Below are 25500 nucleotides of genomic sequence, written 5' to 3'. Positions count from 1 at the left end.
ATTTTCTGAACACATTTTATAAAATCAGTTAAAATATTTCAATTCTTTTAAAATTTATTTATAAACACACTGAAGAAAATCAGTTGAAATATTTCAATGCTTCAAATATTTATTTCTGAACACATAGAAAATCAGTTGAAATATTTCAATTGTTTTAAAATTTATTTATGAACACATTAAAGAAAATCAGTTGAAATATTTTAATTTTTCTAATATTTATTTCTGAACACATTGTAGAAAATCAGTTGACATAGTTCAATTCTTCTAATATTTATTTAAGAACTCATTGTATTGCATATTCAGTTTTCGCTATAATCATATCTTATAAAATTCTGCCAATAATCAGAGCATATAGCACAAAACATAACAATTTTTAAAATGATTTCCCCTTTACAGCAGAGCATTGAAAATAAATCATCCCAGTCTGAAGCCTATTTTCAAAGTAGTCCATTTGAAGACTGTTTATATAAATTCTTTGAATCTTTTTTTAATTACATTTACGTCTTTCCTGACTGAACAGCAATGAAGTGACTTGTCAAAGCGTGAAATCTTCTTTTCTATGTAAGATGATATAAGAGCATTCCACTGTACATACAGTCACAAAATCGAAGGCCTCGGGCCATGATCACAGATAATAAAGTGTTAAACCAATGACGTCCTCTGACTCCGTGTCATACTCAATACATGTAGATTTGACCACTGGCCCCTACAGAACTTCATGTACACTTTGATTTTGGAAAATTACTCTTTATTTCAATATCCAGGTAAAAAAAAATTACATATCATTATTTTAAATTTAGGAATGTGTACTCTAACTTTGAAATTTTTCATGATGCATTGTACATGTAGCCTATTTGTTTTGCTTTTTAAATTTTTTAATATGAAATATGAAAATTGGTATGCATATCAGACACCAGATGATATAGATTTGTGAAATAATTTTGTGTTATGAAATATTGTTTCATTATAAAGGTATCAGAAGTGATGTCAGGTAGTTTGGCAGACAGAGAAGGTCACATTCAGGTAGGGGACAAGGTAGTTTCCATTGACGGCATGTCAACCGCATCTCTCTCCCCAAAGGCAGCCATGAATGGGATTGACACTTCTATTTCTGGCCATGTGATTGTGCTGACCAGAGTGGAAGAGGACAACATTGATACGGAAGCTCCACCAACACCTGAGGCACCTCCCCCAGAACTTCCTGGAACATCACCACCTGGTGTTCCCACAGAAGACGTGGAGGCTATAGGTATAATACCCGATTCTATAATGGAAGAGTCGAAAGAAAGTGAAACCAGCAGACAAGAGGTTCTTGACTCAAAAGTGGAGCTATTTGATGAAAATAAGGATAATGCTGCCAAATATAGTGAGGATTTGAATGTGCCTGGTGCAGAACTTGATAAATTGGCAATAAATGAAAACAACTGGACCACAGATTCGCTTAATGTGACAATTCCAAACATTCTAGAAGTTTCCAGCCCTCAGGGATCCCAGGATTCAGGGCTAGGCATGCCCAGTCCACTAGATACTCCATCCAGCCTTGAAGATTCTACTTCTAGAGAAAAACCCAAAGATGATGATCTAAAAGTGGAGCAGTCATTTTCCAATGGTGACCTTGATCAAGGTTTGTGTCCTAAATATTGCCTTATTTCATATCAAGTGAACTTCACCGTTGATGTTTTTTTTTTTTTTTTTCCATTTCTTTGTTTTAGCACTGTCTTCTCCTACATCCACCCTTGATAGTCTGGAACCACTGTCTCCTACTGTGTCTGATGATGCTGATAATGACAGCACAGAGAAGCAGACGTTAGAGGTTGTGATGAAAAAGGGGGTAACTGGTTTGGGATTTCTGATTGAAGGAGGAAAAGCGTCAGCCAAGGGTGACCAGCCTCTCACCATTAAGAGGATTTTCAAAGGTAGCATGGGTCATTGAACGCTGGAATTTCTTCTCCCAAATAAACTATCGTTCACAGATTATCTATATTTGAAAATACTGTATACATGCATGTACAGTCTTATTTTCCTTATAGACCAAAATTGTAAAATTAAACCTAGCCAATAACATATAGAATGACATTAAAACCATGGATTTAAAACTGTGCGAGAACTTAGACTGTGCAAAAAACCTTAGTATATACCTGTACAATAAGAAAGACAAGAACAATTCTACCATCACATGAAGTCATAATGATTGTGCATGATATACCTCTGCAAATCTTCTCAGCATGCAATACTTTTACAAAAATATTTCTGAAACCAGGGAAGTGAAATTTGAAATACCTTAATCAAGATACAATGTGGTATTTTTTAAAGAATTTTCATCTCTATAGCCAAATGACAAAAAGTGAGAGGGGTCACACATCTAAGAAATTGCAAGAGCACAAAATCTCTTTGCAATACCTCAATAAGCAAAAATAAAACAAAAAACCACCACCCCCAAAACTCTCATGTCCTTGAAGATGTCTTTTCGTAAAATTTTGTCACTAATTATAAGGCCAAATGAGGTTTCTTTTTATTTGTAAATCAAAATACAGATGACTTTATTTTGTTAAAAGGTGGCCCTGCAGAGAAATGTGGCATGCTGAAGGTGAAAGACGAAATTCTGAAGGTGAATGGATTGGAGGTCACAGAGATGCGTCACTCGGAGGCGTGGACACACCTCAAGTTCCTGGATGAAGGGCCTGTACATTTACTGATACGCCGTAAGGCTGAGCCGACTGAGGATTAAAGAATGATGAAAAACGGTCACATGAATTACAGACTTAAAGACCCTATATATAGCTTCACCATTTCCAAGAAGTTTATTTTTTATGCTTTGGTTAAAAAATATGTGTTAGATTCCCTTTAAAATAAATACTTCAGTTATGTGGGTGCTGCAAGCAAGAATCGAATCTCCCAACCCAGCTAGCCGAAATAATTAATTTCTCTCTCGCAAATACACCATGTACTCTCAATAATAATTTGTTTTTCTTTTGTTATTCATTTCACAGTTAGTCCAAAATAGACCTGCTTGTTTTATTTTGAATGTTAATGGTTAATTGACCTTTATCAGTGTCCAAAATAGGTTCAGGATTTAGTGATTGGGTAAATGATTTTCTACCGTGAGAAATGTGTGTACCTATATGTCTAAACATAGGTTTATTAGAATCCCTGTGAGACTGGGAACTTCCAACAAGGTGGAATTTCCCAATCCCACATGAGTAAATAAAGATTTTTCTCTCTCACATTTTACCTAAAAATGGTTTACACTGTATATGTAAATTTTAAAAACCAAGGTTGTCCACCAGAAATTAAGCTACATCAAATTAATAAAATTCAAAGAGAACAATACACAATATTTTTTACTTCACTGTGTAACGTAAATCATAGAAAATACATGATGTCCTAATCAATGACGTCGCAGTAGTGCGAGACAGAAAAATCTCACATGGCTGTCTCACATGGGTAAAGTCGATCTCACACTGGTGATAATGTGAGACAGAAAAATCTCACATGGCTGTCTCACATGGGTAATGCTGGTCTCTCACTGGTGATTATGTGAGAATTACTTGGTTTTTTTTAAATACATTGTATAACCCTGATATTATTCTATTTGTATAAAAAATAAGTAAACTATCAGACATTTCAGTTATTTATGTACTCCGTCTCTGAATGGATTTAGTCTCTGACATTGTGTATTTTTAAAAATATTCCGTCATGATGGCCTGTCTTTATAATGTTTTGATGAGTAAAAGGGTAACATCATTCACATATATATATATATATATATATAATATATACTAGTATCGCAGTGGTCTCATAGTTGTAATGGAAACCACTTCAGAATTGTCTCTGCAATTCCCTGTGATTTATTTTAAAAATGTCTCAGAAGTTTACTATATGAAGGAGCATCAATCTGTAAATCTTATACAAGGAACATAAACCACACATTCAGAAGAGGTTGGATATTTTTCATGTTTACACACAATGTAGCCGCACACAATGTTTGCGATTTTAAATAAGGATAATGAGAGCGTAAATTCTGAACAATTTTCACGATTCATACCTTGTTGTTTTTACTGCACTGTGACTTCTGTATGTTACTGTTGATGATGCACAGTGCCAATGTCTCAGGACCCCCCCCCCCTCAACTCATTTTTCCATATACATATCCATAAATGTGCTGCTTTTGATTCAGCGTGTATTATCATGTATCCATCACTGCTTGTCAAAATGTAATCAGTGTTCTATAGCTATACACTAAATGTAGATAGCAATTGATATACTGTTATGTGTTCAACTGGACAATCTTCAACAAGCTGTCTTAAAAGAGTTATTTCCCTTTAATCTTCAACAAGCTGTCATAAATTATTCCTTTCAAATCTGGATGAAACCATGGCTTATAATGATTTTCAGAATGATCTTTGTTAACATGTGTGTTTTGGTGTAAAGACATTACAATTTTCTGTGCTACATATCTACTTCCTAGTATATATCTATTGCAATATGTTTGAATGAAGCAATATTTTCTACAATAAACATATATATATATATAAAGAACCTGTGCTTTGTCCTTCTGTTGTTATTCATTACTATTATGAAGGTCTAGGCTTATTTACATGAGATTACAGAGTCCATGAATGTTGATGGATGGTGGCCCTGGGTCGCCCCTTTCCGCCCACTCCTGCGATCTGCAATGAATCCACTTTCTAGCTGTGACCCATTTAGTGCTGGGTGAACAACATAGATGTACCGTTCTCAGACACAACATAGGAGCTCCGCAACGTGGGGCATATCCCCTCACAATGTGGGTCTACAAGCTTTTACTATGAATTCCAGAAGTGACCTTGACCTTCGGGCACAAATTCAATGGGTTTTTCTCTCTTGAAAACAAAGCTACATGTATTACGCAGCTGAGTTAAGGCTATCCGAGAAAAATCACAGTGCTGTTATAAATGTACCTCTGTGCACTTCGCACCATATGACGTCACAATGAAAAAATACGTCACAGGGTACATGTTCTGATAGTTGTATCGCGGGGAAAATGTCATAATATTTTGTCGTTATTTACTACTGTTATCAAGTGATAAGCTATATACGTGAACATATATCTTGTCAAATGAATATATATAATATATATATATTATTCCTTTATGATATCAAATCATTCTTCATTTTTAAGATATAGTATGCACAAAGGTGATATTCATATTATATTGTGACCTTGAAATCGCCCCGAATCTGAATGACTGATGCGTTTAAAAATTCCAACATGTACATAAATTATCTCATACTACAGAAACTGCGGCAAAGTTCAGGTTCATCTGCTATAAAAAAACAATATGAATTTTTCTGCTATATAATCTAGATATATTTATGCGTTTGAAAAGTGCGAGGAGCAATTTCTGTCTTGTATATTAACGGTATGATATATATAAAAATGTGGACAACCCCGGTAATTCGCTGATTACTGTTGATATGTTGTTAAATTACAGCATGGTTAGTTCGAGTATGCATTTGCTCCCAACACTTTCCATGTTAAGGATTTTTATTTTTTTCCGAGTATATCAATAAAAATTCAGCTGGTTACCCGCATGAATCTGAACTTTTGTACAAGTAGGGCTTCTTGCTGTTTTCCAAAAATAAAGTGTTACGTGATATTTAAGTGACGTCACGGGAAATTACCATGAGGGGAATTTACGGTAGCTCAGTCACAGTCAACATATGGGTAGTATCGTTTCGGTGTTTAACCGTAACAAGTGTAATGATACCTGTGAATTTGAGGTGCAATTTCACCCCATGATTATTGTGCATTTTACTATGGAAGCTCTTAACCTAGCTGCGTACTAAATGTATCAACTGAAATCAATCGAGCAAAAATTGTGGCCTGTAGAGTGTCTACAAGCTCGGTGTTATACACACCCACACGGCCCTCTCACAATGAATGATGTAACACATACCAACATGCTAAAATTCATATTCATTTCATTTTAATCCCTGTAAAATATGAATGAAAATATAAATATCTGCAATATTTGTGAATTCATTTAAAATGTCTTTGCCTAGCTGAGTAGCTCAGAAGGTTAGCATGTCAACTGCTGGACTGTAGATCGCAGGTTTGACTCCAGTAGGGGTTTTAAATTGCTTTCTACTAAAACTGCATTTTTTGACTAAATAAAATAAATTTGAAAGTTTTCAGCTTCAAAATATTGTTGTACAGATCCTCCACTTTTCATCTACATCAAATTTCTCTGGTGTACCATTCCTCCTTAAAAGTCATAACCAACAACAGATATATCATAATCATAACTTTTAATTTTACTGAAAACAGTTGTTGATACATATTATTTAACATAAACAATAAACGCTTCAGAATTTACACTGTACATCAAATTGAGCTGTAGAACAACTCGTCAATTGAAAACACGAAAGTTCAATGCTTCACAACAAAATCATGGTACACAGTACACACGAAACAAAAACTACACGCAGGAAACGGACAATTCCTGATTTCACTATTGCAGATTTGTAAACTTATCATGGACAATGAATTTAAAGAGATGCATAGAAGGTCATCTCTGCTTTATATTAAGAAGAGAAACTTAAAATTTTATTTCATTAAAAACTCAAAGCTAACATCTACAAAAACATACCACTAATGAAAGTTTCAACAATAAAATTTCTAACAATATAAATTTAGTTTTTTCATAAATAATAATTATGGTAAAAACAAAAATATGACCATAATTTGACAAGAAACATCATATGTGCTTACAATTTCTAAAACTATAGAGTAAAATAAATGCCATGCAGACTGTGGTTGATGCAATGGTCATATTAACATCGTTACATGGACTCTTGGAGACAAGGTTTTATTTGTCAATCAAGCCTCGTTTTTTGTTTTTTTCTACCCCTCTAAAGGAAATACCTCACCTCGTAAAATTCAATGAAAATCAGGTAATGCAAGTACATATAGATATGCATGGTGTATGAAGAGAAATTTACAAAGAGCTTGACCATACAAAATAAATGACCAATGCGAGAAAATCTAAACAACAATAAACGAGGCATATAAATAGCACTTAAATGCATGTAAAATTACATTAAACACAATTCACAAAGCCAATAATGATCTTTTTTCCTGTTTTAGCAGTTAACTTTCTGAAGAAATGTGAGAAAATGCACCATCATCTATATGTGTATGCTGATAACTTAAATTATCTTTAACAGTACTAAAATACCTACTTTCTCTTGGGTATCAAGGTAAAGCCCTAGTATATATAAACCACTTTTATACATTTATTCATTATGGTTTACCCACATTTATTCGTAAATGACTTTAAAAATAAAATTAAAGTATAATGGAAAAAAGGATCATGAATATCGGGAACATTTGAATCTGAAATAATTGACAGAAATTTACTTGTTAATGTTGATCATGACAGATCTTCACACATCAATATATTTAATGGGACCCTTTAATGTAGATTTGCCAGAGACAAGGTTTTCTAGATTTTCATATCGAGGAAAAGAGGCGGCTCAGGCTTTCAAAGGATTTTAGTCCAATCTAAAACATCTTCACTAAAGCATGAGTCAGTTGTATGAACTTATCAATTTATTTCTCAAGGGCTAGAAACATTCAATTAGATTCCAAAATATCAAACAATATCATATTCTGTTGAAGCCATTTTCTTATCTAGGCTGGATATCTGAATACATGTATATACAAACATATATGTCTGCTAAATGTCACTATATACAAACATATGTCTGCTAAATGTCACTTTGTACAAGAAGAAAGTTTTACTTTCTGCAATCTTGCCAGGAAAATGTATCACATTCATATTACACATGTCAGGTTTCTGTGTGACAATACATAATTGTATTACCTGTGTGTGGTACAGTTTACACGTGTGTCGGGCTTCTGTGTGAAAATACATAATTGTGTATGGTAAAGTTTACATATCACCCACTACACACCTAACATAGCATGATGAAATATGTAAATAAAGGAAACAGAACACAAGATACCAGTTCTTCATGTATATGTAACCATGTCAATATCCGCTGTAACCACATCAATATCCACTGTAACCATGACAATATCTGCTGTAACCATGACAATATCCACTGTAACCATGACAATATCCGCTGTAACCATGACAATATCCGCTGTAACCATGTCAATGCTATGGTGTATAAATATTCACTCAGAAAGCCTGAACTACCAATACAATTGCATGACTTGTGAATTATATAACAGTTCGTTATCATAATAATCCACTTATCATAATCAAAAACTGTAGATTCCTTATTTTACACGAGTACTTTATATCGCAAAATGACTCGCACACTTCAAATTGTGAGAGCATACATTTGTGACTGGTCTGTTGATCACGAGTTTTTACAGGTAATCCAGCAATATCAAAATAAAAGCGAGTAATTTTATTTTATGAGTGATACTTCTCGTGAAATTATGCAATAATAAATTCCTCGCATATATTTTGGAATCTACAGAAGTTTGGCAAGTTTACGCGATAGTAGTTTGGAAACTAAACTATCATCATAAGAGGACACAACAATAACTGAATAAAGCTAAACATAAAATCAAACTGTGCAGATATTCTTTAGGTATAGTATTCTATTGTAAATTTGTTCATTTCATTTCCAGAGACTACGCAGTGATTTCATTTCTTACTAGAAATGTACATTACTTCTTATGATATGTATGATTCATTTCCTCTAATGCTGATTTGAAATTAATACATTACCAATGCACCCAACAAATTTGAATTACTAAGACTTAAAAAGAACCGAAATCCTAAAACATTCCAATATCATTACAAAAATTCTCAAATCAGGACAACAAATACATCAATAATTTCAAAACATACATCATCAATCTTTTCATGCAGTAAATTATGATAACTATCTTATACACAATGAATTTGATCAAGCAGTCCTAAAACATATTTTGATTTGTATACATCGGCTTCAAGATGACACCAAAATATGTCCAGAAAACAAAGGAATCTTAAGAGTTCATAAACCCCCAACCTTATAAAATTAACACGGCATAAAAATCTAACAGAGTTACATGTATGACACTTACTAACCTTCAGAGACCCATGGTCCACAATGCTCACCTGTACTTTAAGTCTCTCCATATATTTTGGTCAAGAAAAATTATTCCTGGTCCCTAATTTGAAGCCTGTCCTGTACTTTTAGGGAGGGTATACATAGTTTGAGGAAGTATCAAGCATCAGACAGCAAAATATTTGATCAGAAAAATTCCACTAAACCTTTGGCCATAAAGGGAACAGTAGGATTTCAGTAGATGAATACCTCATGGGTAAAATGTTAAGACTATGAAACACATCAGTTCTGTGCATTAAAAAATTGTGATGGATGTCTATCAGAATTTTTGCAGACCATGCTTGCTACAGTTCTATGTATGATAATCGAGTTCAAGAATCTTCCAATCAACTCCCTTTTATACTAGTGTATATGTTCTTAAAATACAAATGCAAACTTGGGTTCACAATAGCATGTATATTTGACCATCACGGACTAGATATTCCACATCTTAATCTGATACATTGATTATACTTTTTTTACCGATACAAAACACAAATTGTTCATGTCAATGTCTTTCAAAATACAAGCTAAACACATCATATAATAGCTCACAAAGACGATAACAATCTAGATCAACAAAGACTTATCAATTTTTAACGAGAATTGAAAATAACGAACAGATGTAGGAAAATCACATGGTTGTTGACCCGCAACATGTCTATTGCAAGAAAAGAATGACCAACGACAAAATACTGCAAAAATCACGGACCACTGCACGTCAACACCTTTTAGAATTTCTCTTGTTGGTATGGCAACAGAACAATTTTGCTGTATATAAGAACACAACAATTCAGCTGATCTGTAAGGAAAAGAAGAAATTATTCAAAAAGAATCATAGAAAAAAAATATATTTCTTGAAAATTTTGACGATCTTTTCATAACGAGAGTTATACATCCAAAGCTGAAACCTTTACGATTTAAATGTATATAACTCTTTTATATTGGTTAAACCCTACAAGAGACACACACGCCTGTCCTTTTTAATTAGACTCTATAAGAGATACAGACATGTGTTTTTAATTAAACCCTAATATTCAATTCAATTTATTAATTGACATCATCATGTTGGCATGCAGTCAAAATAACAAAACAAATGACAGATAACAAAAAGAAAAGAAGAGAAAAAAAATGACACAATGACTATAGCATATAAGACATATTCATACGGTTCTTTAAAGTCCATGAATTTGTTTTCTCTGCATAAAGCATCTATCTAAATTGTTACACAAATGTTTTGTAATATTATAATCACATGGGTTAACAATTTCTTTATGGGATCAGTACCACAGTATAGTTTATCACCAAAAATATCATAATATTGAAATCGAAGTTTATCATACACAGGACATTAAAGTACAAAATGTTTTTCATTTTCAATAAATAATTTACAAGCATAGCATATACGTTTTTCCTTCGGGATTATTGGTTTACAATATCTTCTGTTTCAATAAATAGTGAATGTGCACTTATTCTTAATTTTGTAAGCTGTGATCTTTCACACTTTTTCAAAGGAAACTTTAAGTAATCCTCCAATTTATATTCACTACAATTTATGATTTTACTATAGAAATAAAGTTTTCCTGAGTTAGATAATGAGATTTTGTTGAATTGTTCATAGGTCATGTCAGCAAAAGTTTTATTAAGCTTACACCTAAACTTCTTATGAGAAATATTTAAAGAAGTCATGTTAAGTTTAAGTTGAAGATTGAAAATCTTGCTTTGTCATGAATTATAGCTCTTTTTCAAAACTAATTCTTTGTCTTATTCAAAAGCTGATACTAAAAGTGCATTATTATATGTGGTACATGTACTTGATTCCATATCTCTTAATCTGCCCTTTTAATTAAACCCTACAAGAGATACACAGACACACCCTTTTAATTAAACTCTATAAAAGATACAGACATGCCCTTTAAGAGATGCACATGCTTGCCCTTTTAATTAAACTCTATAAGAGACACACATACGTCCTTTAATTAAACCCTATAAGAGATGAACATGCACATTCCTTAACTGAATCCTACAGTTGTTGAATCTTATCAACAATTCTGTTTCCTGAATTCTATCCAACTTTTGCAGTAATTTAATAACAAAATTGGGGAAATGAGATATCATAGCATATACACACAGTACACAGCAAATAACTATATCACACAATACCTATAAACTGATGCTATACAAAAAATGTGACCCTTTGTGATGGGTTATTTCCCTATTTCAAGACAGGTTTGTAAAACACTATGCCCTTGAGCATGGCCACATTCAAAATGGTAAATTTGACGCTGAACTGGTTCTTTACTAGGCCCTTCAGTTTACTGAGTATAAAGCCTCTATCTTTTAAAACCTGAAAGTTATGACCACCTTTACAATTTACAGACAAAGAGGCAAAGACAGACTTTATACAATATGGCTATTAATCTTCAATCTTTCGTGGTCTAACAAAACACAAAACTGATCAAATCTAGTCCAAAGTAAACATATTTATAAACATTAACTTACTTTTGGCCTCAGGGAGTTCTTCTATTCATTTTGAAAGTCATCACTAAAAAGAAGATAAAAAATCTCCTTAAATATCTAACACATCTATAAACAAGAGGATCGTGGGCCACATCGTTCACCTGAGCAGTTGTACTTTTTCATGTAAAACAACATGTCCAAATTCTGGCCTCAATCTTGCCATGCAGAGCATGTTGTGTACAATATTGAATCTAAATAACATAAGCACTCTTGCATACTTATTTGACACATTGTCCTTGTGGTTTATAAAGAGAAAACTTTCTAAGAATTGCATACATGTATATATTTCTATTGAAATGGGGGTCATTGGTCATTGTGTGAATAAACTTTAATCTACATGACTATGCTTGCATATTTAAAATTTGACATATTGCAACCTAATGTATTTTGAGGAGATTTTTTTCTCTCTATTCCTATGGAAATTTGAAACCCTTCTCATGGCTCAGCCACTACTTCAAGGGTTGTGGTGTGAACTAGAATCTACAGCACTGATACATGCATGCCATTTAAATGTATTACACCACTGTGAAACTGGAGAACCCTTACCGTAAACCCGCCCTCACCCTGAGGGCTATGTATCAGATTTTAATTCACACTACATGAAGATGCTTGCACATTAATTTGCTAAACTGTCTTCTAATGGTTCTTGTAGAGAAGATTTTTAAAGAATTATTGCTATTTATTATATACCCATCAATGTATCGTTCTTTGATACTGTGGATTTCACAGCGTGTGATCCGGTTTTCCGGATCACCACACTATGGTTTTCTGATTCCGTATCAGTATCCTCTGAAACTGATGCCATCACAATGACGTCACAATGCATAAACGCAACGTTATTTGTGGAAAATGTTGAGCGCGTCACAAATGAACCTGCGTATACAAAACATAATTTCATGGTATGTCTGTGTTTTTGATCATTTGGATTACATTTATTATCTTATAAATGTGGATTTAAAATGCACAAGGGGGTATATAATAAATTTATCATTACTACAGTAACTTGATCCGAAGAGATGGATCACGTCTCGTTGACAGGCGCGGATCATCAGATCAAACTCGACGCTTCGCATCTCGTGTGATCTGATGATCCGCGCCTGTCAACTCGACGTGATCCGACTCCTCGGATCAAGTTACTGTAGTAATAATATATATGTACACCTATAAATCCACATCATGGCTCCCGGTATCATTATTTGAAGAAAAAACTTGAACATTCATTACATAAAGAAGCCTTTGTTGAAATTGAATCTTGTCTGGTTCTGTGGTTCTAGCAATAGAGAATTTTTAAAATGCCCCACCCTGGTTTTACTGTCTTACTTATCTCCCTTAGGAAAGGCGTGTGGCCCTTCATTTTGGTACACTTGAAATCCCATTCACTCAAGGATGCTTTGTGTCAAGTATAGTTGAAATTGGTTTGTGGTTTTTGAGAGCAGTCAATAACGTGAAGCGTACAGACAGTAGGTGAACAATAGCGAGCTAAAAATAATAAGTTCAGTCATCTGCAGCAAGCATCAGGATTACATCGGGCCAAAAATAAAAAGGGATTTCTTTGATGTACTCCGTCCGACCCGTCAAATTTGATCCTACCCGATCATTTTTATCAGCAATTTAAAAATTTCTTTTGGGGGGGGGGGGTTCCCTTGAAAAATAGAAAATTCTCCTTATTTTAAAAGAAAATATAAAAAAAAATTCATGATATTCCAAAAAGAAAAAAAACCCTACCTACCGACCCACCTTGAAAAATGTGGGTCGGAGTACATCAAACAAAAATATTTTTAATGGTGGCCTCAGCTGTTTATTCATACTACTCAGGAAGTTCTATAACAGGGAAAGCAAGATGTGGTTGTGAAACACTGATGCCCCCGGGATTACAACAAAGTGGAACTATAAGACATTGTAGTTTTTTGAAGACTTCCAAAAACTAGGTTAATGGTCCATGTCAAGGTCACAAGGTCAAAAATATTTTTAATGGTGGCCTCAGCTGTTTATTCATACTACTCAGGAAGTTCTATAACAGGGAAAGCAAGATGTGGTTGTGAAACACTGATGCCCCCGGGATTACAACAAAGTGGAACTATAAGACATTGTAGTTTTTTGAAGACTTCCAAAAACTAGGTTAATGGTCCATGTCAAGGTCACAAGGTCAACAAATCTGGTATTGTTGGAAAGCCCTTCTCACAAGAAATGCACATGCTAAAAGCAGTGCCGCTTATGATTTGAAAGATATGGCTTATATTCGAATTTTCTAAAAGTAGGCCAAAGGTCAATGTTAAGGTCACCAGGTCAAACATTTTGGTGTCAATAAAACGGCCTCGTCACAAGGAATACACATACCAAATATGAAAGCTTTACCTCATATGGTGTAAAGGATAAGAACTAGGTTAAAGTTTTTTGCCACAGACATATGGACAATCAAAAACTATATGCTCCCGAATTTTCGAGATCTTAGATTCCGGGGGCATAAATACAAAACAAATTGCACAGCGCAACTCATAATCAGTTACAGAATGCACAATAATATAACAGAAATAAAATTTTACCTTACCACATACTCCTGTTCTCTTTCCTCAAATATGCGGTCAAAACATTCCTTCATGTATATATACTGTAAAATAGAAAGTAGGATAGTTTATTGTGACGACTCAAATATGCGGTCAAAACATTCCTTCATATATATATACTGTAAAATAGAAAGTAGGATAGTTTATTGTGACGACTCAAATATGCGGTCAAAACATTCCTTCATGTATATATACTGTAAAATAGAAAGTAGGATAGTTTATTGTGACGACTCAAATATGCGGTCAAAACATTCCTTCATGTATATATACTGTAAAATAGAAAGTAGGATAATTTATTGTGACGACTCAAATATGCGGTCAAAACATTCCTTCATGTATATATACGGTAAAATAGAAAGTAGGATAGTTTATTGTGACGACTCAAATATGCGGTCAAAACTTTCCTTCATGTATATATACTGTAAAATAGAAAGTAGGATAGTTTATTGTGACGACTCAAATATGTGGTCAAAACTTTCCTTCATGTATATATAAGGTAAAATAGAAAGTAGGATAGTTTATTGTGACGACTCAAAGTGACTGTATATGTGTTTATTTTCGCCGGATTTAGTATAGGTGTGGTACCGGGATCAGAAAGTGGTAGAAAAATGACCACATCAAGGCTGTCCAGATGTTTATCTCATAAATGAAATACAGGTGACTCCCAATAACTCGAATTTCAAGGGACCTTGATAAAACTTCGAGAAATCGAGAGTTTGAGAGATCGAAATTCAGAAATTGAAGGTCCACCGGTATGGTTCAAATTTTACAGTAACCGGGAATGTATACCAACAAGATCATATGATATTGTTTTGACATGTTTTCCTTCATATTCGTCAGGTACTTTGATATCAAAACAAAAAACTTTATTTTGCATTAATAAACACATTTCAAAGTTTAATGTATTTATTTGTTCTTTAATCATGCTTAGATAGGCATACAAAACCAAGTTCCGATGATGCTTTACTATTGCATACTAAACCGAGCACAATGTTATGTCGCTTTACCCAAAACAAAAATTCTAACGAATGAGTAAAACGATGTTTTAGAGTAACTTTAAACAAAGAACAAACTCAAGAAATTTAACAGTCTGTAGATCTCTAAATTATGTATAAAACTTACTCTCTTGTCACGTCAAAACAAATTATAGATTTTATTCATAGTCGAATTGTATATAATTTTAATCATCACGACTCAAATTCCCAGTGCGAGGTGTAAACTGACCAATTAGCCAATTATATACTCAAGTGTGTTTTAACTATGTAAACACCTAATTACCCCTCTGGCATTCAACAAAATCCAGGCAAGGACAAAGCGGAAATTATTACACGCTTGAGTAACGGTGGGTATACGCTACCACCACTTCGAGAGATCGAGAGTGAAAAACAATGAAATTTGTTTTACGGGACCCAACTTCACTTTGAGAGATTGAAAACTTCGAGAGATCGAACGTTCTCGAGATTGATAGTAAATTTGCTTTGTTATATAGAGAAAAAATCGGGACCATTATTTCACTTCGAGAAACCAAGAACTTCGAGAGATTGAGAGTCACCTGTACGTGTTTATCATATCAGATTCTGCACTGCTTGATTCGGTTGACATCACAGTAGCCAATATCAACGACTGGTCCGAAAAACCATATCACATATCAGACCGGCATGCAAAAATGCATATCAAGCCGGAAATTACATATTCACTCGTAACAATCAACGTATCTATGTTTTCTACCATGGTAAATCAATGTACCAACGTTTGGTTTTTTTTTACTAGAGTCGGCCTAAACATTGTATCAAGGTTTTTACCATTAAAAAGTAATGTATCAAATATTCCTTGATCTGCCTTTGAAATGCAAAAATGTAACCCACATGTGATAACAAGAATATTATTTAAAAAAATCAGCTTTTGGACTCCATATCAAATTTTTTAAAAACCATGAAAAATACTATCCTGTTCGTATCAAATAATTAAGCATAAAAAATTGCAGTATATGATGAATAGAATATTAAACGCCAAAAACCATATCATGTCATATCAGCCCTCGGGCCCTATATCAACCCTCAGGCCAATATGGGGTCCCTCGGGCTAATATGACATATGATATGGATTTTAGCATGTAATATTCTCTATATATCATCCATCGAATAAAAACATAACTTAAACAAATCAGGGGTACAGACTCTACTACAATATCAAATCAATTTAGTATTCTTCATAATTATTGTAAAGATTACCATCTGTAACAGTACATTGAATATGGGCTCAGTATATACTCACATAGGGTGTTAATATCTGAACATTACGAGGTTTCTTTCCAGCACGATCATATTCAAAAGAAAAGGACATTCCTTCTTCTTCAATATCATAAGACTTTACATCCTTCCACTGAAATTCTATCACTTGAGACTGAAAAATTAAACCTAGTGATTACAAAATTATCATCTAATAAACAGAGACGAGGCCAAATTACATGGAACTGTAAGCACCTATTGATTAATCACGATTGTAAAATTCTAGTGATTTCCTTCTGAAACTACCCTGAGGTCAATATCTGCAATCACTGTATTAAGTACAAATGTACTCCAATGAAAGAGATGCTCGTGAATTTTATCTATACATGTGTTTCTATCATATAAGTTAAAAGTTCAAACTTGCTTTACAGGTATATTTTAAACAGAGTAGCCAAGGGTTGAAGGTGCAGTTTATGGACTATGTTTTCATACCTCTGGTGTTCCATCATTCTTGCAGGCATGGAGCTTGAAACACTCGAATCCTATCACAGCTATCACATGACCATCTTTTCGTGAATCACATGCACAATGGGGGAACATCATCTCTCCGTAGCCCTCTAACTGTCGAGCCACCTTAAGGTACTGAAATCAGGAACCAGAAAACTAGTGACAAATGTTGGGAAAAGCTGATATCAATGATATATATATATATATATAGGGAAAAATTTAGATGAAAAGTGAAATCTTCATCTGAATTTTTTCCTATATTTTGCCGATACCAAGGATTTATTTTATTCTAAAATATGTATAATACATACTTTTTTTATCTTCTATTATCTTTATATATAATATATAATGAAAATATCAATTACAGTTAGTTACAATATAATATTCAACAACAAGATGTGTTTGTGAAACACAAATGCCCCGATAGTGGCCAAATCCAAAGATGGCCAAGGTCACAAGTACAAATATCTTGGTACCAGTAGAAAGATCTTGTCTCAAGAAATGTTCATGAGCAATATGAAAGCTCCAATATATACCATTTAGAAGTTCTGACCAATGTCAAATTTTCTAAAAGTAGGTCAAATGTCAAGGTCAAAAGGTTTAGTACCCACAGAAAGGTCTTGTCACAAGGAATACTCATGTGAAATATCAAAGCTCTAGCACTTACTGTTCAAAAGTTATTAGCAAGGTTAAAGTTTCAGACAGAATGACAGAATTACAAACAATATGCCCCCGATATTCGATCTCGGGGGCATAAAAATTAAGAACACCTACTATATTGAAATCTTGAATATACTTTCATTTACTAACATTATTTTCAAATTAAATTGAACTACATTTGTTAATCAATTCCTTTAATATACCTGCTCACATCCCCCCCCCCCCCCCCCCCCCCCACACACACACACTGTTATCTTACCTCTATGCTATTGTTCGATTCCTGCAGAGCTTTCAGTTCATACAATTTATCCTCTGTTTTGATTTGTCCTTTATTTACACTATCAACAGCCTAAAGGTAAACAGACAATCATACCATCAAGGTAAACACCATATCTGACCTACTCTTCACGCTGAACTGTTTTAATGCCCGGTTATTTTCACCCGCTGAAAATCTCTCAATATATGATACAAATACTTTATTGGCAAAAGCACTTGTCTTTGTAAAAATAATACTGTACATCAAATAAGAAAATAATTTATGGTATTTTTTGCTTTTCGAATACAGGTAAAAAGTAGTGAAAATTAAATTGTCACAAAAAACGCTTGTTAAAAGGCCATTTTGTATGAAGAGGTCTCTAAATTTCTTCATTATTCTGGGAGCACATGCCACAGTTATAGGCACTGAATAAGGCCAAGTTCTCGATATTGAAAGACTTTAAACAATACTATCAATGCTACAATTCATCATATGGGAATATCGTTACCTCCCAGAAAAGAAAATTGATTGCTTGTTGATCGGAGTTGAGTATAGCTTCCTGGGCGGGAGAAAACAGCCATCGTCGTAGAGTTATACATGTTGACGTGGCAGTACTGTAGTTCTGTATATATATGTTGTGAGGGAATTCTGAATCCTGTAATTTCCTATCTGTCAAGAACAAATGTCACAGTTTTAGTTGCACTTAAAAGTATTTTGCATATTACTAAGACTAGTGAACATTTATAGATTTTAATGGTACACAGATCATCACATAAGGATGAAGGCACAAGCTTACAGTCAGTGTCTAGTACTCTTACCAAAATTATATTCCACAGTTTCAAACAAATAAAAGCAGTGAGCAGCAGTCTCTGACAAATGTAACCGAGACACAACAGCCTACAAATAGAAAATAATACTTGTAATACTAGGAAATAGTTATACAAGGCCCTACAATGAGCTCATTTCAATAATTAGAGCATTTTTGACCTTGACTTTTCATTCAATGACCTTCAATTCTGCAGGTGTCTTTTCTTTACTTTGTCAGCTGTGTCATTGCTGATTTTAACCTTATAAACTTGGTCAGCTGTGTCATTGCGGTTAATTTTACCTTATAAACTTCGTCAGCCGTGTCATTGCGGTTGATTTTGACCACACACAAATTGCGATCAGGAAGCAGTACTTTAAGTTCCACTTCTGAGCTTGTGTGATTGTTCTCCTGTGAATATAAAAAAAAAATCTAAAGACAAAAAAGACATTATTCAGGCCATTCTTACACTTTATTGCATACTTAATTATAAATAACTGTATGAGCTTTTTTTTTTTAACATATGTGATACTAGTGACGTCATAGAGGCCATGTCATGGCGAGATTCACAGAATTTGCCTCAAATCCAAATCCGTTCATATTGACCATGATTAGCTCAAAGTGTTGTTCATTTCTTATGTCTTTACATACATAGGCGAGGCATTTTCCGTCATTTCTAGCAGAGACATTCCATGTATGCGCTAAGAAATTTCATAAGCAAATATTAAAATACTCATGTAGAAAATGTGGATTTACCATAAACAAGCAGTGAAACATGCCATTTCAAGATTTTCACCGACGAAAGTTTGGTAACAGTAATGAATAAGGTACACTCATTTTGGATCTATTTTGTGACTTAGTTTATTTATTAAAAGGAACAGTTCTCTAAGGTGTAATGTGCAATTAGTACATAATTCAATGAAGCAGTTACGTTTGAATATACTTGCACTTTGCAACCGGATGTAAAAAATTTAATTTCATATTCCGACCCCGATCCAGAGTTGTAGACTGGGAATGACGTACATCTAATTCAATATACATGTACCAACAAGCATGTTTTTTATATCACATTCAAAATAAATATATACACATACACAATCTTAAGAATTTATTTTTTGGTAAATTTTTTAAATCAATACAATATACCATAATTCAAATTGAATTATCTCCCTTAGACAGTGGTAAATAGATGTCATTAATAACAAAGATGATGACATACATACATACAAAGTGACATGACCCCAAAATCTATAGGTGTCTTCCTCTTATTGTAAATTATTTCTGTACAAAATTTGAAAACTGTACAATGAAAACTGTTTGAGTTATCGTGTCACACAGAAAGTGTTGACAGACAGATGGACAGACAGACAATGTGATTACTATAGGGCTCCCACATTTCATGCGGGGCCCTAATAAAGTTAATCTTTTTCTCTGTTTTACATTTGGTATTGCACTACTAAATATGTAATAAATATAATAGAACAAACACATCCTCAACCCTTGAGCTGATTATGGGTTTATGGGGTCTCAGATCGACACAAGGCATAATATAATAATAATGATTGGTTTTATATAGCGCTTTTTCCAGTGTATGCTGCTCAAAGTGCTTTACAATGCATTATTACCCCGGCAGACCTTATATCAATCTAGAACTTTCTCAGCCTCCTAGGAAGCATACAGTGCAAGCTGCCATTACAAGCGCTAGAGCACTAACATTCTAACAATATCTTTCACTGTCTATAGCCAGGTACCCCTTTTACACTTGGGTGGAGTGAGGAAATTCATGTAAAGTGCCTTTCCCACGGACACAACGTCGGCCCTGCCGCAGCCAGGACTCGAGCCCACGTCCTTTCAGTCGAGAGTCTGACGGCCTAATCACTAGGCCACCGACGCCATAATATGGAAGCGGGCAAGCACAGTAAGACACATTACAGCGAATTACAAAAGACCGGTAGAGTTTTCAATGGATTGATCAATAGACTTTACAATTAGGTCACAAAGTTGCTCAAGCGTAGATTGCTTTTACAGGTAAATCTGAGTTGATTTCAGTGTCTTTTGCAGCTATTTCCCTAGTTTTTAAAGTGAACATCAATAAAATTAATTTTGATCATATTAATTCAGACCAAATGTGATACTTGGCTGACCAAATTGTAAAGTCTATTGATCAATCCAGCAGGCAATTGAAAACTCAACGGTCTTTTGTAATTTGCTGTAATAACAAATTCACACTTATTACAAAGTGATATTTATTCCCCTATGAGAAGAAAATAATGAAAATTGTATTGGTTATAATGAAGTTTGGTTACAAAAAATTGTTTTTCGCTGGCCTTGGAGGTTTGCTACAACCATGTTTTACTGTATTATATTTATGCATTACAGTGACAGAGTCCTGAAACTTACTTGATCAATTTCAGGAGCAGCCAGGAACTCCTGCATATAGTCGCATTCTCCGATGACCCGCACAGCACATACTGTAAGGAGTAGTTTTAAGTAATTAACTGGTGTCAAACTTTTTCCTACATCTATTTTGTATCCTACTTTATTGCATTTTAAGAATTACAGAATAAAATGACATTATGAACAAGAAATGTTTCAGAAATATATACCCCCCCCCCCCCCCCCCCCAGGTGCAAAATTGAAAAGGGTAATACAGATGTATAGTGTAATTGATAGTAGTGCTAAAACAATTAAAGATATTGAGTGAACAATATCTTCTTATGTCTAGAATGGATTGACCTTCACCTTTGACAATATGACCTCAAAACCAATAGGAGTCATCAACTCCTTAGGATGTACAGTGTACCAAGTTTGGTGTCAATCAAGCAAATCATTCTAAAAATATATGAGACCATATATTACAATGTCCAATTTGACCCTTGATCTTTGACCAAGTTTGATGTTTTCAATATTGAGTGGATAGTATCTTCCTACATCCAGAATAGATTGACCCTTGACCTATGACCATGTGACCTCAAAATCATTAGGGGTCATCTATTCCTTACAATGTACCAAATGTTAATCTGTTAAAAAAGGGGTTCTCAAGATATTGAGCAGAGTGGATTGACCCTTGACTACATGACCTCAAAATTGATAGGGGTCCTCTTCTACTCATAATTAACCAACAAATAAAATATCATGAAGATCAAGTGAATAGGTTACCTATATATTGAGTGGACAACATTTGGTCTACCAATCAACAACCAGCAGGTGCAAAGCAATATCCCCCTCTGTTTTGAAGGGGGCCAAAATATTAAATTCACTCTTATAATATATTTATTTCATAGATAAAGAAAGTGGAGATGAGTTTTATTATTTGTAGAGCTCAAGAAGAGTGAACTTTGAAATTCTATTTTCTTTTTTATTTGGTCCCATCCAAAGTCATTACTTGATATAGTATACATTGTATACATTAAATCTTGTCAAATTTGACCAAGTGGTTTAGAGATGAAGTAGTTTAGAGATGAAGTAGAAAATAATTTGGAGTAGTTAACACAATTTGCCAACATGATTTCTGAGTGACCCACAATGGACAGTGCACATCGCTCCCGCTGGACTTCCAACATTTTGCCATCTAAACAACATAAGATGGCTTAACAAGAGGCCCATGGGCCACATCGCTCACCTGATTAACCTTGGCCCATATCTAAAGATTTTCATCATATGTTAGTATGTAAAAGTTTGATCTCCTATTGTGGCTCCATCCTACCCCAGGGTATCAGCACTATGTCAGGAAGCTTTCATGTAAATCTCAGCTCTTCAGGCCCAGTGATTCTTGAGAAGATTTTCTCTATAAACTTTGATCCCCTATTGTGAGGCCAACCTATCTTGAGAAGATTTTCTCTAATTATTCCCATGTAAAACTTTGATCCCTTATTGTGGCCTCAACCTACCCCCTGGGGGCATGATTTGAACAAAATTGAAGCTGCACTATGTCAGGAAGCTTTCATGTAAATCTCAGCTCTTCTAGCCCAGTGGTTCTTGAGAAGAAGATTTTTAAAGATTTTCTCTATTTATTCCCATGTAAAATTTTGATCCCCTATTGTGGCCCCAACCTACCCCCGGGGGCCATGATTTTTACACACTTGAATCACCACTATGTCAGGAAGCTTTCATGTAAATTTCAGCTCCTCTGGCCCAGTGGTTCTTGAGAAGATTTTTAAATGGCCCAACCCTATTTTTGCATTTTCGTGATTATCTCCCCTTTGAAAGGGGCATGGCCCTTCATTTGAGCAAACTTTAAAGCCCTTCACCCAAGGATGCTTTGTGCCAAGTTTGGTTGAAATTTACCCAGTAGTTCTGGAGAAGAAGATGAAAATGTGAAAAGTTTACAACGACACCGACAAGGACAGACAACGGATAAATTTTGATCAGAAAAAGCTCACTTGAGCCTTCGGCTCAGATGAGCTAATAAACCAATGCTCCAAGTTCCATCAGTCCCCTGAAGTTTATCGTCCATTCTTACCCTTTTCTAAGTACTGTTCTAACCCCCGCCTTCTGGCATCCAACTGCTGCTCGGAGAGAGTAAATAACTTCTTTCCTGGCATCTTAGGAAAATTAAAGTCAGGAAATTCTCTTTTTAAACGAGAGTGCAATGTGTCAAATTCCCTGTATCGCCTTGAGCATAGATGCCTTCCAGCCATGTATATATTGAAAACCTACAATTCATAAGATCCAAACAAATTTAACACACCAAAATACCTCTGACCCTGGTATCTCAAAATTTTAATGATACAATTGACGAGTGTATTAATTCTATTTGAACGCCAGAATTTTATGCTTCCTTACACAACATTACGCAACATTAATCACTGCACGACAAGAATCCATCTCATTGTGTGTTACATGTACAAGCACACAAGAGAGTATTTCTGTCACATAATCAGGCTCATGAATTCTCTTTATCTATATTAGCCTAAGGCCACATGCTATCCTATAGTTAATTAACATCATTATCAAATGAAGGACACAGAAAATCTCTTCCGCATGGCTCAGGACTTTGAGGCTTACAGTACTAATCAGACTACCATGAATATGGCGGCAATGAATTGCAGCATCAGCCATATTCACACTGTTGATGGTAAGCAGAAAATCATTGTGGTGTTAAGAAAGACAAGTTCGTTCCCATCAATAGCCCATTGTATCCATAGCAAATTTCAGACATTGTATCAATCTTATCTCCTTATTCTTATTCCACAAGTAAAATATGTATAGATTAAATAAATATATGAGAAAATGTTATCGACTGTTTTCTACACTCAGTATTCAGAAGTGAACATATACTAACTGACAATGAAAAATAGTTTGGCTTAAAAAAAGTTAGTTCTAAAGCAGCATCAATCTGTGACAGGACCTATGTTAGACTGGTAGTCTTTGGTATATGCATATATAATATCTATTGATCAAAGTTACAAGTGTCAGAAGCCGTGCTGAATTATTGTCAACACACAAGAAAAATTTGATTACCAAATCTAATGGCTTTCAAAGCTTTTATACTTCAAAATTTATCAAATACTTGATCACTTCCTTGATAACAGTTTCCCCTCCTTGACAGATTACCATTCAAGTTAAATAAACTTCACTTTGAAAGAGCAACTACATAAAAGCACAAAAATCATTTCTGTGTAGCAATGAAAACATCTTGGTTGACAGCAGGTGTGAAATCAATAAGAGAAATGGACAAAAGAATCAGTTAGCCTGACCAAGGACTGATGCAGAATGAATTAGGTTGATCAGAATGGATGCAAACTATTTGTTTAGAGCCATTTACCTTGAATGTGTGACTTCCTGATTGTCAATTAATGGCCAGGTGATTCAACAGTTCAAACCACTTTTACAGAAATTCAATGCACTAAAATGAACTGGTGTTATTCTATGAACTTGATCCAGAGTCAAAGAATTTCATGGTCACCTTTTGACTATGGATTGATATTTAAAGCTACAATTAATTGCTATGGAACAAGTGCTACTAAATGAATGATATAACCATCAAAGAATTGTAACCCTCACAAAACTGACCCAACAAATATTGGGTTTCCTCAATTTTTGTAGGCATCAAATTTTGTGGATTTGTCAAAAATGTCATTGATATGAAATTTTGTGGTAATATCAACAATTGTACTTCTGTTGATAATTTGGTTTCAAGGTTTCGCACAATCACGCAACCAACGAAAATTGGTATCCAATAAAAAATAATGAATGTTTACACAAACAAGGGGCCGCCCCACAGGCCTCACTGATAGGTCATTGGAGTATTAGTGAAAAGTATCACTAGCTCCAAGGGTTATAAAATCTGTAATAATTTTCCTGTTCTGCATATCTAAGCTAAATTCTAATATTCAGCAGTAGCATATAACAAAATGTGTTCTTAAAACACAAATGTCCCTAAAATTGCTCATACTGGTGAAAGACTTAACATAATATATGTTATTAACACTACATGTATATGATAATTTTGGACCGGCTCTTATTACAGAACCCTGGTTTTGAGATGTTATTCACCCTACATGTATATGATAATTTTGGACCGGCTCTAGAGTCAGAACCCTGGTTTTGAGAAATTCACAATTTTGGAACATCTCTTTCCGATTTTCCTAAATATTAAGTATTTTGCAATTAGTTTTTATATAATATCAGCAAACTTTCACATGATAAAGACAATAATCACTATGATAATTTTGGCCTCATCCTGGAATCGAAACCCCTACTCCTGGGATTATGAAAGTAAAGGCTTTCCTGATCTACATTACTATGCATTTAGTTTATTACAGATGGCAGTATTTGCTCTGCTCCTAAGGCCCTGGGGTGTGGGAATCCTGAAATTTAGAATCTATATCCCCCTTGTCCTAA

The 25500-nt window shown here is 34.3% G+C and overlaps 2 protein-coding genes across 4 annotated transcripts in view; one reads left to right on the top strand and one right to left on the bottom strand.

The window, feature by feature from the left end:
- The window catches only part of LOC130054987 (uncharacterized), a 75204-nt gene extending 70660 nt beyond the window's left edge, over window positions 1-4544 (top strand). The window contains exons 17-19 of the mRNA XM_056166128.1: window positions 973-1624; window positions 1713-1916; window positions 2556-4544. Coding sequence (XP_056022103.1) covers window positions 973-1624; window positions 1713-1916; window positions 2556-2728 — 1029 coding nt within the window. The 3' untranslated portion in view covers window positions 2729-4544. The remainder of the gene's footprint in view (window positions 1-972; window positions 1625-1712; window positions 1917-2555) is intronic.
- A 1730-nt stretch (window positions 4545-6274) lies between these two features.
- Window positions 6275-25500, bottom strand: part of LOC130054682 (sorting nexin-27-like) — a 31212-nt gene continuing 11986 nt past the window's right edge. Inside the window, exons 4-14 of one of the 3 annotated variants that reach the window (XM_056165183.1) lie at window positions 23117-23309; window positions 21055-21125; window positions 18958-19065; window positions 18668-18746; window positions 18358-18518; window positions 17853-17942; window positions 16919-17068; window positions 16473-16601; window positions 14178-14242; window positions 11617-11659; window positions 6275-9916 (exon numbers count right to left, since the gene is read on the bottom strand). In XM_056165183.1, coding sequence (XP_056021158.1) covers window positions 11638-11659; window positions 14178-14242; window positions 16473-16601; window positions 16919-17068; window positions 17853-17942; window positions 18358-18518; window positions 18668-18746; window positions 18958-19065; window positions 21055-21125; window positions 23117-23309 — 1068 coding nt within the window. In that variant the 3' untranslated portion in view covers window positions 6275-9916; window positions 11617-11637. Of the gene's footprint in view, window positions 9917-11616; window positions 11660-14177; window positions 14243-14401; window positions 14468-16472; window positions 16602-16918; window positions 17069-17852; window positions 17943-18357; window positions 18519-18667; window positions 18747-18957; window positions 19066-21054; window positions 21126-23116; window positions 23310-25500 lie in introns of those variants that run through there. The other 2 variants (XM_056165184.1, XM_056165185.1) reach the window with 2 other exon arrangements.

This window comes from Ostrea edulis, chromosome 5, assembly GCF_947568905.1.
Source record: "Ostrea edulis chromosome 5, xbOstEdul1.1, whole genome shotgun sequence".
Classification (NCBI taxonomy): domain Eukaryota; kingdom Metazoa; phylum Mollusca; class Bivalvia; order Ostreida; family Ostreidae; genus Ostrea; species Ostrea edulis.
The sequence above is the reverse complement of the archived record's forward strand: the minus strand, read 5'-3'. Positions and strand labels throughout refer to the sequence as shown.